Below are 18,666 nucleotides of genomic sequence, written 5' to 3'. Positions count from 1 at the left end.
GTCTGAGACTGAACTGAGACTGCCAACATGGGGAATACATTATTGCTAAATGTAGTATTCGTTTTCAGTCCTGTTTCACTAGTAATTGGACTGAAATCCCTAACACTTCATATTAGGATACTGAGCGGCCATTGTATGGTAACATTTTGAAATCATGTCTAGTTTGGGATTGTAATTGAATGAGTGACCTGGGTGTGTGTGTGAAAGGCTCTATATCTTGTCTGGGAGCAACCCATGGAAAAAGATTAGTGGGAGCTTAGCACTCACTGGCAGCCAACTCCTGCTCCCCCAGTGCCTCCCATCCGCCTGCAGCCTGGCCAAATAAGTCCTCCCCCTCCCTCCAGCCCCCTGTGATCAGCTGTTCTGTTGCGTGCAAGAGGTGCTGGGGGGGAGGAAGAGCAGGGGGGTGCACTTGGGGGATGAGGTATGCTCGGGGGAGGGGGTGGAACTGGGCAGGAAGAGATGGGGCAGGGGTGGAGGCTTGGGAGAAGAGGTGGAGTGGGAATATGGCCTGGGGTGGAGCAGGGGTAGGAAGAGATGGGGTGGGGGTGTTGGGTTGGGATTGGATGGGTGCAGGGCCTGGGACAGAGTAGGGGGTTAGCTGGTGCTTGTGAAAGGAACCAGCATGGACATTCTCACCACACATATTAGTATTATCTTAAAAGTAAAGCCTATGGGAACTGAGGTGTGACAAAAAAGCTGTTGGTCAGCAGGCAGGAGGGGAAGAGATAAGAAGAAAAGACCTTGGGGAGAAAAGAGATTGTAAAATTGGAAATAAAGGGGGGAACTGTCTTGACTTGATTTGTTAGCTAAAGTTGTAACTGTCTCTGACATCATTTGTTAGTTAAAGGGTATAAAGTAGGGTGATGTCCCAATTTTATAGGGACAGTCCCGATATTCGGGACTTTTTCTTATATAGGCACCTATTACCCTTCACCCCTTGTCCCAATTTTTCACACTTTCTATATGGTCACCCTATATAAAAGAGTTGTGATTTTGAGGGTTCTTTGTGAGACCCTACCTGATCAGGCTGGAGCATGCTAGGATAAGATGGTTCCCCATTGTCTGGCCTATTTGTAAGAATACTGATCAGCTTCTTATGAATACTTTATTTACTCCTGGGGGAATTCTGCACCAAACAAAAATTTTGCACACAATATTTTATTTGTCTAAATAACACAATATAATCATGCCAGTTGCAATTATTTTAGTAATTTATTTCAAAATACCTGTCAGTAAGTATGGCTGTAACAATACAGACAACAAAAAAGATTCAGGAAATGTTTCTTGACAAAGAGATTCCTTACTAGGCATATTAATACAGAACTTTGAATAATAATGCATTTAAACTACAATACAGAAACGTATTTCCTGCACCCCTCAGAAGCAGTGCAAAGGCTTGGGGAAATGAGGGGTAACAAAGGAGCTGAGGGAGAGGGAAGTATGATTAATTTGAGCAAGAGTGTTGTCAAGCTATAGATGAACAACGGTATTGCCAGTGTTAGGCCTAAAACTTCCGGAAGCTTTATAAAATGAGCTTCGCAAAATTATCTTTAAAAAGCAAGCTTTGCAAAATTAAGCTGCAACTTGTGGTCAAAAGATGCCTACCACCAGACAACATTTTATGTTGACTCCTATATGGTATAATAGGTCATGCCCCCGGGTACGGCTTATTCAAACCACCTTTGGAACTTGTGGTTAAGAGATGCTGCAGCCAAAAAACATTCCTATGTGGGTTTGATGGGCTAGGCCTTTAGGCATAGGTCATCAAGATAACTGGTCTTTAATTTTTCTTTTCCTATTCTGTTTTGCATTTATAGCCGTAAGTCATTAAAAGATAAGTCATTAAAAGCCCTTCTTGAGGAATAATCAGTAGTTTACATTTCTTTATACGGACACTACTTAACCTCATTACGTCTGTGTTGGGTGGTGGGAAGTAGTGATCACCCAGAGCACCATTTGGGCCCTGATATGTGTCTCCTTCCTATATCTCTGCAGGAAGTAATTGGTGGGAAGGAGTCTGGGAGTGAACCTGAAGGGTTGTTGGGTGTGGGTGGGAGAAATATGGAACAAGTTTTTGGGGGAGCAGGGGAGGGATTGTTAGGGAGTTGGGGAGCCTCCCTCACACAGACCCTGGCTGACCCCTAACCTCTCTCATTCAGTCAGGCACATCTGCCCCTGTCCCCATATGTCCATGCACCCCACTCCCTCATGTGTCCCTGCACCCCCACTCAGTCACCCCTCTTCCCCTGTTCCCATGAATCTCTGCACCTCTCCTCCCCCATCCCCATGTGTCCCTGCATTCCCACTCAGCCACTCCCACCCTCCTGCACCCTCACTCAGACACCTTCCTTCCTTCTGTCCCCATGTGTCCTTGACCTCCTGGTTTCCCTGTGTCCCTGCACCCCTATTCCCATTCAGCCCCTGGCTGTCACCTCAGTACCTCCAGTGCCCCCGCCCCAATCTGTCCCTCTCACAAGCCTTTCTGAACACCAGACTATATGACTCTCCAGCAGTCCATGTGCCCCACTCTGTCCATCCCCCACCTATTCTGTGCTTCCTCACCTGGCCCCACAGTCCTCACCATGGCCCCAGGTCCTCTACATTAGTATTCTCCAAAGATTCAGCCACTAGTCAGCACTCTTTGTCTCTCCATTGATGCCTAAAATTGATCAAGACCAAAGAAAAAACATAGATTTTGTAATAAATTACTTTGGGATTATCATTATGTTATGTAATATACATTATGTAACTTTATGCATACGTTTGTGGATGGATTCCAGTAACTTCTGGCTGCATGCGGACATAACTAGTGCCTCATTACAACTCTTTTGGTGTAATAAGCAGAGCTGATAATCAATACCATAGAACCTTTCTCTTTTTGCTGATGACGGCAAATCAAGTTGAAGCACTCCTCCCATGCACAGTAATCTGTAACATTAAAAAAAATCAATCAGCTATCATATTCTGAGCATTAACTAATAACACAGTCCTGTCAGTTGATGGTCACAGTTTAATTATGTGAGGGCTGCACGTTATGACATACTTGTGTTAAAGTATAATTAAAAAACACCATTTAAAAAAAAACAAGGAGTCTTTGTGGCACCTTAGAAACAAACAAATTTATTCGGGCATAAGCTTTTGTGGGCTAGAACCCACTTCATCAGATGTATGAAGTGGAAAATACAGGAGCAGGTATAAATACATGGGTTTGTCATGTTTGGTACCATTGTGTTCATGGGAGAAAGGGTTTCAAATGATACCCAACTCAACCCACTTCCAACAACATTATACTATTAACATTTCCTCCACCCAGAGGGCCTGGAGCTGAGAATGTGTGATCAAGGCAGGGATTGAGTCCCCTTTGCTATGCTGCACAGGGTGACACCATTGAAATAATGATTTTGTAGATTTTTACAAATCAAATGACACCATCTTACCTTCTGTAATTAACTTCCCAACAGAATTATAATGCTCCCAGATTGTAATGTCATTAACAGGATATCGAACTAGATAAATCACTGGATCTGATTTGGTATATCTCTATGGAAACCGAACTTCTGTCACACCTGGGGTGAGCAGACAGCAAGTGTGAAAAATCGGGACAGAGGTGGGGGGGGTAATAGGAGCCTATATAAGAAAAAGACCCACAAATCAGGACTGTCCCTATAAAATCGGGACATCTGGCCACCCTAGTCACACCCCAGAGAAGTAACTCCAGGTTAGGGCTGAGCTATATATGCAGATTGTGTGTTTGCCAGTTTAAGATGTTCCCACTGTAAATCCAGAGGTATCCGAAGGGTTAATTAAGCATGTTATCCAGATATCAGCTCCCTGCCAGCACTGTGCTTGCAACATTCCAGACACTGGCTTAATTTAAAATAAAGAAAACTGCAACCCACCAACAACGAATTACTCACACTCTTCTTTACAGTTCTTCACCACAGTAGAAAGTATTAGTTAGTGCATGTTAGTTACATCACGTATGAAGGGAGGAATGTGCAAAAGGAGGAAACAAAAAGGGTCAGAGTTAGAAAGCTGCAATATGATTTAGTTGGTGTTGGTCCTGCTTTGAGCAGGGAATTGGACTAGATAACCTCCTGAGGTCTCTTCCAACCCTAATATTATATGATTCTAATATCTGTGCAACCCAGAGCTGGCACTAGGCATAATTAGACTAATCAATTGCATAGGCCCGAAGAAACAAAAGGGGGCCCCCTATTCACTTTTAATTATGGCATTATGTATGGGGTGTGCCTCACAAAATATTCTTGCTTTGGGCCTCCAAAAGATGCAATCCCAGAACAGTGTGAAGACTGTGGGAGCTAGAGCAAGGGGATCCCTAAGCTATCCATAGGCTGTAGTTTCGGTGCAAATCCAAAACACCATGCATGGCTACAGGAGCTGTTAAATGGTAGTGCTGAGAGTCCAGCTCCCCACCCCCGGGCTGCAGCTCAAACTTTGTGCAGTGGCAACGCATGGTGCAGAGGGACAAGCCAATACAAGGGGTGCGTACTCCATAGCGGCCTTTGCGGTCCATACACTGTGGCCTACAGGGTCGATACACTAGCAGGGCACCAAGCAACATAGGCTGACGTAGTGGGTGACTAACCCATGGCCAGGCTGCGGGCTCTGTGCACTGGCAGGGCACTGCGCAGGCTCGTGCTCCCTGGCGCTCCGTACAGCTGCCCGACCTGAGGCGAGCTGAGAGCAGTGACGTCACCACTCGCATGGAACGGCGCCCTGAGCGTTCCGGCTACGTAAGCGTGTGCGGGGCAGGGCCAGAGCACGCGCCTTACGCGGGGCGGGTTGGCCGCGCGCGTGCGCGGGGACACCTGGGGGGTGGCTGTTGATCCGGGGAGGTCGGGGCCGGCAGGCGGTGAGTAGGGGGCTCCCCGGGAGAGGGACACCGCGGCCGCCGCATCTCCCCGCCGGGCGGGATCGGCCCCCGCCTTGGGGAGCAGCCCGGTCCCGCCGTGCCCCGGCTCTCCTCGGGCTTCGCCCTCATGGGGGGAGCGGCCCCCCCCGGGAACGGAACGGGCCCTGCCCCCTGCTCGGGGCGAGCGCTCCCCGGCCACACGGTGCCTCAGCCCCGCAGGCCGCGCTGGTGGGGGGCGCCCTGGCACTTGGCACCAGAGGGTGGGGGCTGCCCGCTCCCTGCTCTCCGGGGGTCGGGGTAGAAATGCCTCGAGCGCCCCCCCCCCCCGGGAACCTGGCCCGGCCCGGTGCGCTTTGTGCCACTGCTTTTTCTGACGGGCTAATCGGGGCTTCTCTTCCCTGCTTAGGAGCGTGGCAGGACTTGGCGAGAAGCTGTTTCCCTCCCCAGCCCTTGGCATCTGCTTTTCAGGACTCAGCCACTCCCAAAGGGATGGAGAAAGGCAGCTGAGACGCCCCCGAGGCTCCTGCAAACGGCCTCAGGGACTGGCCTCATCTTACCTAGTTTGGCTTCCTGGGGGTGGGCATTTCTTCCCAGCCTGCTCTGGATCCTTTTTAGCAGCGCTACAGACCAAAGGAGATGGAAGAAAAGGAGCGATGTGATAAATTCCAGCTGGTATCCTGATGCTAAGTGGATTTAAATCTTATTTTGATATTTTTGGGGGAGGAGACAGAGGGAAGGAAATACCCCAACAGCAACTTTTTATGGGGTGGGGGAGGAAGGGGGGAGGGAAAAAATGTTACAGATTCCTAAGTTATTTTTGCAAGCAATCAATTACTAAACAAACTGAAGCACAAGAGGGTTTGCCAGCTGGAAGCAGGATTTGCCTATAAAAGAAGGGATCAGTGGGCTCTTGTTTTGATTGCAGAGAGGGGGAGAAACTTCAGACTCCTCTGTTTCTCACTATCCTCTCACAACTACCCTATGAAAAAATGAGTTGCGTGCCATGGAAAGGTGACAAAACCAAATTGGAGTCTCCTGAGCCACCACAGCTGGCACCACTGTGTATTTACCATGAGAAACAGCGTAGGGAGCTGTGTGCTCTCCATGCCCTCAATAATGTCTTCCAGGACAGCAACGCCTTCACCCGGGAAACACTGCAAGAGATTTTCCAGAGGTAGGGAGCACCTTGCACTGGCATTGTTAATTCCCTTTTTGCCCTTTATTGCTGGGATGAGTATCTGAAATAGCCTTTGTGTGAGTGGCAAGGGGGAGAGGGAGGTTGTTCAGAATCTGACACTGTTGAAGGCTTGACATGTCATCTTTTCTGTTCTGTCACACACATCTCCTATATTAATGATGGAACCCCCCCGACACCACCATTTCCTGTCCCTCATACTGTTCAGTCTGCCACTTTGGGGTGCAAGGACTCAGTTGCAGATGCCCTTATGTAATAGGCCAGCTGTAATTATCTCTCCCTCCCCAATGCTCTTTCCTAGTGTTTCTCAAATTTCTCCCTTCCTGTGTTTGGTTTGGTGTGTTGTTTTTTTTTTTTTTTAAAGGTAAATTATTCCCATCAAAATACTTCGTTTGCCTTGTGGTCATGTGGTTGGCCTGAGAGTGGGGTGGGTAGGAGAGGACGGTAAAATGAAAAAAAAAAAATTGATCTGTCCAAAAACTTCAAAACAACTGCAAGTTAGAGCCTATGTCTACTTACCGTGCTCTTCTGTGATCAGATGAGTGACTCTTGGTGTTCATTTATGAATGAAATATTATTGCCTCTATATTTTCACACAGGCATGGTCCTGTATACTCTGGCAAGCTGGATCTAAATTCTGCAGCTAGGCCCCTATGATCTGTGACACTGTGCTGTAAATTCTGCAGTAGTTTTGAATAACTTTTTAAATATGGAGTTTTTTGTTTAAATATGAAAAGAAATAACCCTGTCAATAGTCTTGATTTTTATGATAAAATTCAAAGTATATTATGCTTTTCCTACATTTTCATGGGAGCGCTTGTGAATACTACTATGAAAGTCACTTAACTCCACCAATATACTAAAGAGAATCCCCTTTGATTCCGTACCTCTATCTATAGTAGTCATTGCAGATTAATCTAATTTGGGCTGGAGGTCCATTAGCAGAATCTGATAGTCTGGAATATGTGAAAAGCCAAACTCCTCATAAATAAATGTTCTGGAACTTCATGTCAGGGGATGTGACCTAAAGTCCTTTCTGCCATTGATCAAGGTTTGTGTAGTACCCCTATGCTGACAACACAATAGCAGTATTCTGTATCAATGAGCAGGGATGTGTTTTTCCCCACAAAAAAAAACACAGGAGTACTTGTGGCACCTCAGAGGCTAACAAGCTTATTTGAGCATAAGAGTTAATGGGCTACAGCCCACTTCATATCCGATGAAGTGGGCTGTAGCCCATGAAAGCGTATGCTCAAATAAGCTTGTTAGTCTCTAAGGTGCCACAAGTACTCCTGTTTTTTTTGCGGATACAGACTAACACGGCTGCTACTCTGAAACCTTTCTTTTTCCCCATAGCTACTCTTCTGAGGAGCAGCAGTCGGTCCCATGAGAATGGTATCCGGCTCACCCATATATCTTTCTTTGACTGTAACACCTTTTCTTTTCCAATCTTAAATCAGACTACAATACTACCATGAGTAGTCTTCAAAGTGGACCATAATTAACATACTGATCAAGAAGTGGAGCTGTCCATCAGTAGTCAGCAATGAAGAGTGCCAGTGGTTTTGTTCCAGTACAGGAACAGAAACTTAAGCACGGATGCATTTTTACTGGACTGGGCTTGTGTTGAAAGATCTTTCTCAGAAGTGGAAAAGGTTTTGCATATGGGCGGTGGAAAAGAACCTGTCTCCATGCTTTGCCTCCATTGTATCTATCTTGGATTACTTGCTGAACTTAACTGAAGGCAAGGAGAGGTTGAAGAACTACATGCCATCTTCAGCATACTGTGCTTCAGTTGACAGTTCCACTGTCTTCAATCATCTCACTGTATGTCATTAGATTCCCTAGAGGTTTGGTGAGTGTATCCCCACCAATGAACTTACTGAACATGGGATCTAAACCTGGTGGTCACAAAACTAGTGACTTGTCCTTTGAGTCCTTACCAGTCACCAAAAAACAGCCTTTGTAACTGTAATCACATCTACAAGAAGAGTTATTGAACTAGAGGCTTTAATAGTTGAACCCCCCCTTCGTTGTATTCCATAGAGACAAAATGTGTCCTACATATTCATCCCAAATATATAGCAAAATTTGGGGCCAGGCTTCCATCTGAATTAGACCACTCATGTCCTGGTATTCCTATTCACAAGAAGTTAGATTTGACATCTAGGGTATGCAGAGTCTTTTATTTGCATATCCACACAACATTGGGTCAAAGAGGACTAGTTTGTGTTCTGAGACCTGATTAGCCAGGATGACAGTACCTTACGGTCTTGGGGCTCACTCCATTAAGGCTATTGCATATCAGTGTCATATTTCCATAACTATTCTGTTTTATAAATCTGTAGGAGAGATACCTGAAATTCTGCATGTATATGTACATAGCTGTACTTGTACAGCTTGGAATCTAGATTGCATACTCGGTTTTGGGAGTGCAGCTCTGCATTCCTTGTGTAATTAAACTCAGCTGATCTACCTTTCTGTGGGTTCTACACCACATGCTAGGTGCGCACACAAGTAGGAATACATAGAGGCGGTTCTTGAGGAAATTTTACTCACCGGTAACAGTTTGTGTGTTACCTCCGCATACTTACACAACCTGACCACTTTCCTTTTGTTCTCTGAATTCTCCTCCTCTGGAAAGAACAAAAGTGGTTGTAGTCTTACAGCTCTCGTATAAATGTGGGCACTGTTAATAGAGTGTAGGCTCTCTGGGGCAGGGTGTCTTGTTTGTTTGTACAGTACCTAGCTGCTGTTGAGGTGCTGTCATAATACAAACAAAAAATGTCTAGGCAAGCTTCTGAGTGAATGTTTAAATGGCAGCGAAGAGATTTACTCACCAGCAAGCTTAGCTGTTGAGCTATTACTGTAACAGCATTGACAGTTGGTCCATCTAGTGGTGGTACTGCTTGTTTTCATAGGTTCTCAGATGCCACAGTGATGGATTTTATATACATGAGTACTTCTTCCTTGGCAAACATGAAAACATACCAGCAGCCCAACTGCTCTGGGTGCTGTGAGCTCATCCTTTCTTATGAGTTTAGTAGGGTCAGACTCAGTCAATACCAGTACTGCTTGGAGGCTTCCCATCTGAATGACATTACCCTTTTGAGTCAAAGCTGAACCAATACCTTGTCAATTTCTCTGCCTGTTGGGTAAGAGAGAACAGACTTCTTCACATTGAAGATGCCAGGCTCTGCCAGTTGTCCAATTGGGATTTTGAACAGTGAGGATGTATAATAAATTGGATTGTACAACCTTCTCATTGAAAAATCACGTTTCAGCTGAACTTTGTATTAAAACTGAATGGGATACAGGTACAACAACCAGTACCACTTTTTACTAGAATATGGATGTGGGAGATGGATACAATGAACTCCTGCAACAGTATTCTTTCACTTTGTGTTCACAGACTGTCTCCCAACACCATGGTGACACCGCACAAGAAGAGCATGTTGGGAAACGGGAACTATGATGTGAATGTCATCATGGCAGCGCTTCAGACCAAAGGCTATGAAGCAGTTTGGTGGGACAAGCGCAGGTACTGAGAACTAGCTTTTACTTGCTGTAGTTTGGGAGATAGCTGCCTCGTGCTAGGGTCTATAACAGAGGAAGTAAGAGAAATAACTGAATACCAACTCTGCTCTCTCTGCTTGCCCAGGGATGTTAATGTCATTGCCCTCTCAAATGTGATGGGCTTCATCATGAATCTGCCCTCCAGCCTCTGCTGGGGTCCCCTGAAGCTCCCCCTTAAACGACAGCACTGGATCTGCGTCCGGGAGGTGGGAGGCACCTACTACAATCTTGACTCCAAACTCAAGATGCCGGAGTGGATTGGAGGTGAAAGTGAGCTCAGGTGAGTCTTCTTCCATCCTAATCCCCTACACCTAGCCCCATTACAGATTAAAGATCTGCCTTTAACACCTAGTATCTGGTACAATACAGTTCATGCTTTATTGCCACTGTAAAGTGGCATGAATTCTGATAGCAAAGACTGAAGAATGGGAATGAAATTCATATGCCCCTCCTGGATCTTACCTCATGAGTCTCATTTCTGTGAAGCTAAGAAAACAATTTTAGCTAATAGACTTCAAAGTTCAGGAGAGCCTGGGCTTCCTTCCTAAGGCTGCTGGTTTTGTCACCATGATGATTGTAGATTCCCTGATGGTTAATCTGTGGTGACACCTATACTAGACCAACCCACCATGCTCTATCATGTTTCTTTAGATGGGGAGCACTTGATAGGGTTCTATTATTGTGTGTGTCCAACAGAGAGAGGATTTAATTTGAAAAATGTAGCTTTTTTCCTGAAACAGTTTCTACAATGGCTAATGAGGCTCTTCCCATTTTCCTGTTCTTTCTGAGATCCAGGTGGCACTTCTGTGTTGGTGCTAAATTTTCGATGTCTTTCACATTAGAGTGTAAAATTGACCATTCATGGTCAACGAAGATTTGTGGCATTTGCTCCTCACGTGCCAAAAACCATAATGATTAGCCTTGATGCCCCAGACAAATTGATTCCAGTTCAGGGAACTGTGCTCTAGCAGTGTCTGTGGAGCAGGTCATGCCAATCAAGAATTAGTGAATTGAATGACATCCTAACAACCTAAAATTCCATGTGTGTAACTTCCAGTAGAGAATTTATTCATTCCTATGATTGCTGTTTAATACTGCTGGTTTGGAATGGTTAATGTTTCAGTTTCAAAACTGTTGCATTTCAGCATTAAGTGAATGATTCCTGTGTATAACATTTTGGGAACCTTTTTTGGCAAAATAAATAATATGAAAATTAAAACTTCCTTTATATAAGTCGTCCTATCTTTGCTACTGGATAAATCACTGAGCCAGAGAGACTGAAAAAATGCATCAGCTCCCAGTTCATAGGCTGCCAGTAATCATTCTGTCACTAGGTTTACCATGTTGTCCTTCTGTTTCCTACCAGTTACCCCACCGTGGGAGGAGCGGGGGGGGGGAGTGCTTTGAAATTGATGAGATTGCTGATCTTAAACCCAAAGTAGTCAGTTTACTTCAGTCACGCTACATCTTGCCAATTCACAAGAATAGGTGTGCGTGACCCTGAAGAATGGGCAAGATTTTTTTTGTAAACTCTAATAATGAAGTTAAGGCTATGCCCCTGTGCTTCTGAAATAACCTGCCATGTGGTGTATGGATCTAGTTAGAATTCTAATATGTAGTCGTCAGAAAAGTGATTGTAAAAAATGACCTCTTCACCTATTATCTTCCTATGTATTTTTGTCACATCTGCTTATTTAATAAGTCTTTACTCCTAAAGGCTTTGCAGAGCCAATACTACTTAGCCTGGATTTTGTTGTTGTTTCACCTCACTTTTGCCCTTCTCCTTTCCACAGGAAATTTTTGAAACATCAGCTGAGAGGAAAGAACTGTGAACTTCTGCTGGTGGTGCCAGAGGAGGTGGAAGCACATCAGAGCTGGAGAGCTGACATGTGACCTGGATAATGGGTGCCCTAGTTCTTTTCCTCTGGAACTTCCTTTCATTGGTCTCTTTTCTTTCTGTATTGATGGTGCAATAGGACAGTGGCATAGGGTATTGTGGGGGCCAGAATGGATGAGGAAGGAAGCCAGTCACTTTTTAATGAGGAGGAGAGGAGAGTGAGCTCTATGCTTTTAAGCTGATTACCTTGCATAGTGCTCTTTAAAATAGGCTTTGGGGATAGGGTGTTTGGAACACTCTGCTGATTCTTCCCCATACCCCAGTATCTTAAAGACTAATTGTGGTTGGACACTACTCCCTTCAGACTTAACAAAACTACTTTGGATGGAAGGGGTCAAGCATGCTGCCTCCTCTCTGAAACAGTCTCTATCCCCAGAGCAAACTATTCTGGATACATTTGTAAATCATGGGGGACTCTCAGGAAACTGTCGAACACTAGCAATGGTATGGTGCTCTGTAAAATCTCCTGTTTAGTGAGGTTTTGTGCCAAGGGTTAGGGACAACCCATCTTTAAAGAAACTCTTGGGATAGGTTGGGGGATTCTTCTCTAATGTTTTTAAGGATTTTGGTATGCACATGGCTTAGATGCTTCTTTGGATAGGGCAGGCTGATTAGGGAGTAGAAGTGGTAACAAGTTTAGGCTGGTTCAGAAGCATCACATCTGGAGTGAGAGAGGCCACCGGGGGTTTTCGTTGGTGTGATATATAACATCTTAATTGTTCCCGTATGTGCACTTGTTAGTTCAGGAGCTGATTGCAGAGAAGGGAATGAAACTGAAGGTGTTTAAGAGGAAGGAGGGAGTCTTTCCCTCTTATTTTCCTCCTCTATGGAAGACTAGCCATGGCCATGAGAGAGGAAGAAACAGTGGAGAAACTCTTCTACAAATAAACTAGGAGTTACGCAAAGCAAAATCAAAAAGGCATTGCAATTCTAGACTTCTCTGCCTCCTATCATCATTAGCAGTTACTGGGAGAGATGTGTACAGGGTTCATGAGAGAGTCTTCCTGATGGTAAGGGCAGATTGTCTAGCATGGTAGCTGAATCTAGTACTTTGGTTTTGGCTGACAGACATTCCTGACTGCTTAATCACCTCACCCTCCATTCCCTCCTGCAGAGAAAAGTGACTAAGAGACAGGGAGACTCCAGTAGGAATCTTTCAGGTTTTTTTTTCTGTGCCACCAGGTGCTGGGTGTAGTTTAATCATTCTTTCCACAGCAGAAAGAGGAAAGGGTGAGTTTGGGATGAATTTCACACTACTATTGACTCTTCCTGGTCAAGCTACATTACGACTGTTTCTCATTTCCTAATGTACATGCTGTCCTAGTTATAACAGCAAGTGTAGAACAGTGATGGAAACCACCCTGGGTAAGCAACTGTCTGAAGCTAAACTTACAAACCACCAAAGCCTTCCCTTTGCAACAGAAAACAGAGGCCATGTGGCAACAGGACAAGAGTGGTGGTGTGGTCAACCCTGGACATCCTACAGTCACCATGCTGCAGCCTCCTGATGACACATTGGCAGTGGCTCTTCTGCACGTTCTACAGTCCAAACTCAATGTGTCTATTTCTACAAGAGCCCTACTTCCTTCTTACCACCACATTCCAATGACCAAAACCAGCTGGCAGAAATTTTAAACACATCACAAGCAGGAATTCTGCTTATGACTTGAAGCCATTTTCTAAAAGGGAAGGGGGAAAAAAAAATCAACAGCAAAAGAATTTTCTATGCTGATTAAAATCGCACTTTGGAGAGACCCTGTTTGCATGGAAGCCGCAAGCCAATGGATCAGTGCATAATATGCAAAGATGTTTTAAAAACATGGTAGGACTGCCTCCCTATATTTGTATCTAATGTCACTGCTTCCCCCAGGGAAAGGGTGTGATCCAGCTGCTCAGGAAAAGGGAAACTGTATGATCACATCCCTGGGGAATAGTGCTGTAGTGACAGAGGGAGGGGAAACAGACTAATCCCACTGCTTAGGAGTGGGGAAGCCCGAGTTTGTTTTCTTGCTTGTTTGGTTTTGTTATAGCCTTGTCTTGGGTTTGTTTACAGAGATGTATTTTGTTTAACCAAATATTAAAAATGGAAAAATCTCCATATAAAGCGTCCTGTCACTTCTGTGTGTTCAGCTGAATTGTTCTGTAACATGGTATGTAAAAACAAAAATAAATTGTTCTTTGTTATGAAGTTGTGGCCTTCTTGGGAGACACCACCTTCTGAGCTCTGATATGGAACCATCTAGTCGACTATAGGTAAGCCTAGGATACCACTCCTGAGACATTGCTTTAAGTTATCCAAAACTTCTCACCTATCTAAGCTGTCTTAAGGTGGAACCATCTCATCTCCCACCCCATCAAGCTAACACTGTGTACATACAACTAGATGATAACCACCTATCTGGGTTCAAAGCTATAACATCTACTCTAATTTTCCATTAGTATCTGGCTGGGACAAGGGATGTCTACTAAATACACCATGTTTGGGTTGAATTTATTTAATACTTAATACAAAAAAGTATGCAGCTGACTTCTGAAATGTAGTAGTTTTATGATGCAAACAGAATTGACCCAGGCACAGTCTTCAACCAAATGTGCTCTCCTTTCCTCCTCCAACAAAAGAGAGTGCAAGGAAAATATTTGAAAACAAGTTTTCCCCACAGAACTTCGATGAAACTTACTACTCTGCCTCTTGGTAAATATACACCTTCCTTTCTATTAGTGGCCTCTTCTGGCCTTGATTTAGCCAGGAGAAATAGAGGTTTTTCTTTTGATTTGCAGAATTTACTGAACAAACTGGCCAAAACCTAACTTGTGGCCTAAGGTAAGGAGTCCACAGCAGGAGCTCTTCACTTTAAAGTCTCTAATTGCTCACTGCATGGACTCATTGAATAAAAGGAAAAACTTGTGACATCTGGAGGGGAAACTACAGGAGAAGCCCATCAAAAAAAAAAAAAAAGGAAAAAAAAAGGGTCCAGGAGAGGGGATTTTGCCCCATTATGGATAGGTCCGTGTCCCAAGGTTTAAAAAAAAAAAGAGTAGGGGTGCCCACTCTGACAAACCAACAGTTCAAATGAATCAATGTTGAGGTCTCTTGCTGTGATATGGATCTGAAGCAGCTTTTGGAAGTTAGATCTTTCCAGAAAGTGGAGGCAGGGCCCCTGGCATACTGCCAGACAGCCCTGTAGTGGGTCCTAAGAGAATCTGCAAGAGATGATACTGGTTTAAAAAAACTATTCATATTAACTATAAAGACTGAAAACAGCATAGCATCCCTCCCTGTTCCCACAGTTTCAGTAAGGAGGAGGTTTAGCACCTCCAGTAATAAGGGCTTCACATTTATGACTGGGCAACAGAATGGCAGATGAAATTCAATGTTGATAAATGCAAAGTAATGCATATTGGAAAACAATCTCAACTATACATACAAACTGATAGGGACTAAATGGTACCATTCAAGACAGGTCTTGGAGTCGTGGATAGTTCTCTGAAAACATGCACTCAATGAGTGCAGCCGCAGACAAAAAAAAGCTAACAATGTTATGTGGAGAGATTAAGAAGATTGGGACTGTTCAACTTGGAAATGAGACAACTTAAGGGGAAATACAATAGAGGTCTATAAAATCATGAATGGTGAGGAGAGAGTGAATAAGGAAATGTTATTTACCACTTCACATAACTCAAAAATCAGTGGTCACCTAATGGAATTAATAGGCAGCAGGCTTAAAACAAAAGGAAGTCCTTCACACAATACACAGTCAATCTGTGGAAATCGTTGCCAGGAGATGTTGTGTAGGGCAAAAGTATAATTGGGACAAAGGAGGATGGATCACTCAATAATTGCCTTGTTCTGTTTATTCCCTCCAAAGCATCTAGCATTGGCCACTGTCGTAAGACAGGATATCCACTGGGCTAGATGGACCATTGGTAGTATGGCCCTTCTTATCTCACTCTGCAGGGCTCAGAGTGCAATACTCCTGTCATGTTGCAATACCATCCCCACTCTCCTATGGCAGCTAACTGCTGTAGACTTATTGAGATAGCAAATGGAAAATAAGGCATCTCACCCCAGTACTCTTAGTCAGGGGTATCAAATGTGGCCCATGATGTATTTGATGGCTGCATGATGTACTCAGGTTGTGCAGGATCTAAGCCAGGGTAATCCGCTGGCAGACCAAGAGACAGTGTTTACACTGACCGTCCGCAGACACGGCTGCCCGCAGTTCCCAGCCAATGGGAGCTGTGGGAAGCGGCAGCCAGTACGTCCCTGCGGCCCACGCTGCTTCCCATAGCTCCCAGTGGCTGGGAGCTGTGGGCTGCTGTGCCTGTGGACGGTCAATGTAAACAGTCTCGTGGCCTGCCAGTGGATTACCCTGAAGGGCCACAAGTTGCACACCACTGATTTAAGAGCTCTTCCCCCACACCCCAGCCCAAGTTCCCCCTAAGCTATGCAGCAGGCTATCAAGGTCTATGCAGGCATCAAGTGGGGATAGGCTCTCTTGCCCAGCCCCAGGCTGCTGTGGCGAGAGAGGGGTGGGGGAGTCGTGCACCCCAAGCCCCTCCTCCCTGGCTCCACTCCAGGGCCCACATCTCCAGCCAGAGCCCTTTGCCCCCGACCCCACAGCCTCCTCCCACACTCCAAACTCCTTGGACCCACCCCCACCATACATCACCTCTATATTGGTGCACATAAGAAAATTAATTCCTCACATGGATGTAAAAAATGAGAGGGAACATTGCCCCCATCCCAAATCAGCTTTTAGCCCTCACCGCTGCAAAGAGCACATTCCACATACAAACTAAATATAAACAATGTCATGTCAGCTGCCTGACTGCAGAGAGCTTGGAACAATGAGTCAGAGTGATGAATTCCCCTCCCCCCCTTTTAATCTGATTGAAGTAGCCACTGTAAAAAAGTCACCATTAACTGATAACTCTAGCAGCTGGAATGAGGTAGTGGGTGCGAGTGCAGCCTTGAGGGGAGAGAGTTGCTAGGAATAAAAAAATGAATAAGAACTTTAGTTACTACATAAAGGCTGTATTGCCCCTTTGATCTCTGTGTGAACCACCCACTGACATTGGTGAGATTTGTGCTGTGGATTGAGGATAATATGCCATCCTGAATTTATGCTCTGGCCCATGGACCATAATTAAACATGAAATCAAGCCCTCTCCTCTCTGCTAAATGAGTTTGAAACTGCTGGTATTAGAAAAAGAAGGGGGGGGGGAAATCCTGGTGACTCAAGCAAGACAAGATTTATGATGTCTCCAAAACCCCATCATCCTCTGCTAATCTCTGTGCTGCAAGGCAACCAAAGACAGCCTGTGTTCATGGACTGCAATGGAGAAAGGGTCTTGAGGCTTCAGGCTCACCTGTCGCTGCTGTAGCTGCTGCTGTTGCTCCATCTGCAGTTTCTCAGTTTCAAATACAACAGGAAGAACGAGGATCATGAAGGAGGTAGTCCCAATCCACAGAGCTGCCCTGGAAAATCTAGAGAGAAAAAATAATCATGACAGAAAAATCTTGATTTTCCTTCCCCTTTTATAGGGAACAGACCCCTGTTCCCCTTCTGCCTCTACAAAGGGAGGACCAAGAGAAACTCCCATACAGCTCTGCCTGGGTACCTGATTCCAGTCTTGCACACTCCACGTAGCTCTGCCAAAGCACCTGAACCTAATCCGTAGTCGCCTTTGCTATTCCAGTCCTGGCTCCCATACTCTGCTGTACGCTTTAGCAGGATGTGTAGCGTCACTACACACACCTTCAGCACAATCTGCGCTGCCCACTGACGCTCGCACACAAACCCAACAACCGGTGGCAGGGGCAGAGAACGCAGCACCGGCAGCGCGGTATATGATCGGCCAATAACCAACCCTGACTTGGAAAAAAGGCACGCGGCCCCGCCAACCCACCCCCGCCAGACCCAGCCACGCCCCCGGCGCCGCCTTCTCACCGGTACATTCTCTGGGCCACGGAGAGGGACAAATCGAAGGTAGTTCCCGCCACGGAGCGGACGCGCTCCGGGAACATCTCGGTCAGGCCCCAGAGCCGCTCGCTCAGGGTCTCGTCCAGCTGCGGGAGGAGAGGCTCAGAGTCAGCCCCGGGAGATGCTGCTGGGAACGGCCCCTGCCCTGCGCCCCCCACGTCCAGGGGTCACCCAGCCTCGCACATGGAGCCCGCGGACGGCTCCGCCCCCCCGCTCCCTGCCCCGCAACCCGGCGGCCCGGCACCTCGTCATCCTCCTCCAGCTCCTCCTCCAGCTCCTCCGCCTTGCCCGGGCCGCCCCTGGGCAGCAGCAGCTCCTCGGGGCACAGGGGCGACACGGCGGCCATGGCTGCAACCAGGACAGCGGGGGAGACACCGGAACCGGAAGAGAACCGACGAGACGGAGGCCCCGGCAGTGGACAGAGAGACACCGGAAGGGAAGCGAGCGACAGTCACGCGGGAAGGGCTGAGAGCGGCCTCTAGTGGTCAACCTCCCCCCCGCCGGCGGCCTCTCCTGCCCAGTTCTGCCGCTCCATCAGGGGAAGGGGCCCCAGCCTCGCTCGCTCCCATGCTCCGTCGCTGCTGCCCCACACCCGCTGCACAGCCCCCAGCCTTGCTTCTCCACCTCTTCCATCTGTCAGTCACTCCTAGGTGGCCTCCTCCATTGCCCGCTGCTTCCTGGCCCTTCTGCTTCCGAAGGCTCATGCCCCTAGTTTAACCCCGCAGGTAACAGTCTGTTGCCCTGACACCTTGCAAAGTGGGTATGCGGAGGGAAAATTAGACCCCGGCCATCCCCCACTTCGCCATCTCCTCTACTGCAGAAGGAAATGACCAGTAGTTGTGCCATGGCCCATGGAGGAAGGGAAGAATACATCTCTGAGAGATGGAGGCAATGTTGGGTTAGTATATAGGGCACTGACATGGGACTCAAGAGACTGGCTTTCTATTCCCAGATCTGCCAGTGACTTGCTGTGCGATCTTGAATGAATCACTCCACCTCTGTTTCCTTTCTTACCCTTTGTCTATCCTATGTAATCAGACTGTAAGCTCTTCAGGGCAAGGACTGTTTCTCAGTACGTGTCTGTGCAATGTCTAGCACTCTAGGGCCTAGTTTCAGTTAGGGCTTCGAGAGAGAG

The 18,666-nt window shown here is 46.3% G+C and overlaps 2 protein-coding genes across 2 annotated transcripts; one reads left to right on the top strand and one right to left on the bottom strand.

Annotated features, from left to right (window-relative positions):
- Nucleotides 1–4,792: 4,792 nt before the first annotated feature.
- JOSD1 (Josephin domain containing 1) lies at nucleotides 4,793–14,569 on the top strand. The gene is made up of 5 exons (XM_030546411.1): nucleotides 4,793–4,879; nucleotides 5,286–6,053; nucleotides 9,487–9,615; nucleotides 9,736–9,930; nucleotides 11,444–14,569. Exons 2-5 carry the CDS (start codon nucleotides 5,869–5,871, stop codon nucleotides 11,541–11,543), a joined length of 609 nt encoding a protein of 202 aa, XP_030402271.1. The 5' UTR covers nucleotides 4,793–4,879; nucleotides 5,286–5,868; the 3' UTR covers nucleotides 11,544–14,569.
- TOMM22 (translocase of outer mitochondrial membrane 22) lies at nucleotides 14,020–17,925 on the bottom strand. Its single transcript, XM_030546424.1, has 4 exons — nucleotides 17,776–17,925; nucleotides 17,499–17,617; nucleotides 16,918–17,035; nucleotides 14,020–14,748 (listed from the first exon to the last, which is right to left on the bottom strand). The coding sequence occupies exons 1-4, from the start codon at nucleotides 17,875–17,877 to the stop codon at nucleotides 14,674–14,676; spliced, it is 414 nt and encodes a 137-aa protein (XP_030402284.1). The 5' UTR covers nucleotides 17,878–17,925; the 3' UTR covers nucleotides 14,020–14,673.
- Nucleotides 17,926–18,666: the final 741 nt, after the last annotated feature.

The sequence above is a fragment of the Gopherus evgoodei genome, chromosome 1 (genome assembly GCF_007399415.2).
Source record: "Gopherus evgoodei ecotype Sinaloan lineage chromosome 1, rGopEvg1_v1.p, whole genome shotgun sequence".
NCBI lineage: Eukaryota > Metazoa > Chordata > Testudines > Testudinidae > Gopherus > Gopherus evgoodei.
The sequence above is the reverse complement of the archived record's forward strand: the minus strand, read 5'-3'. Positions and strand labels throughout refer to the sequence as shown.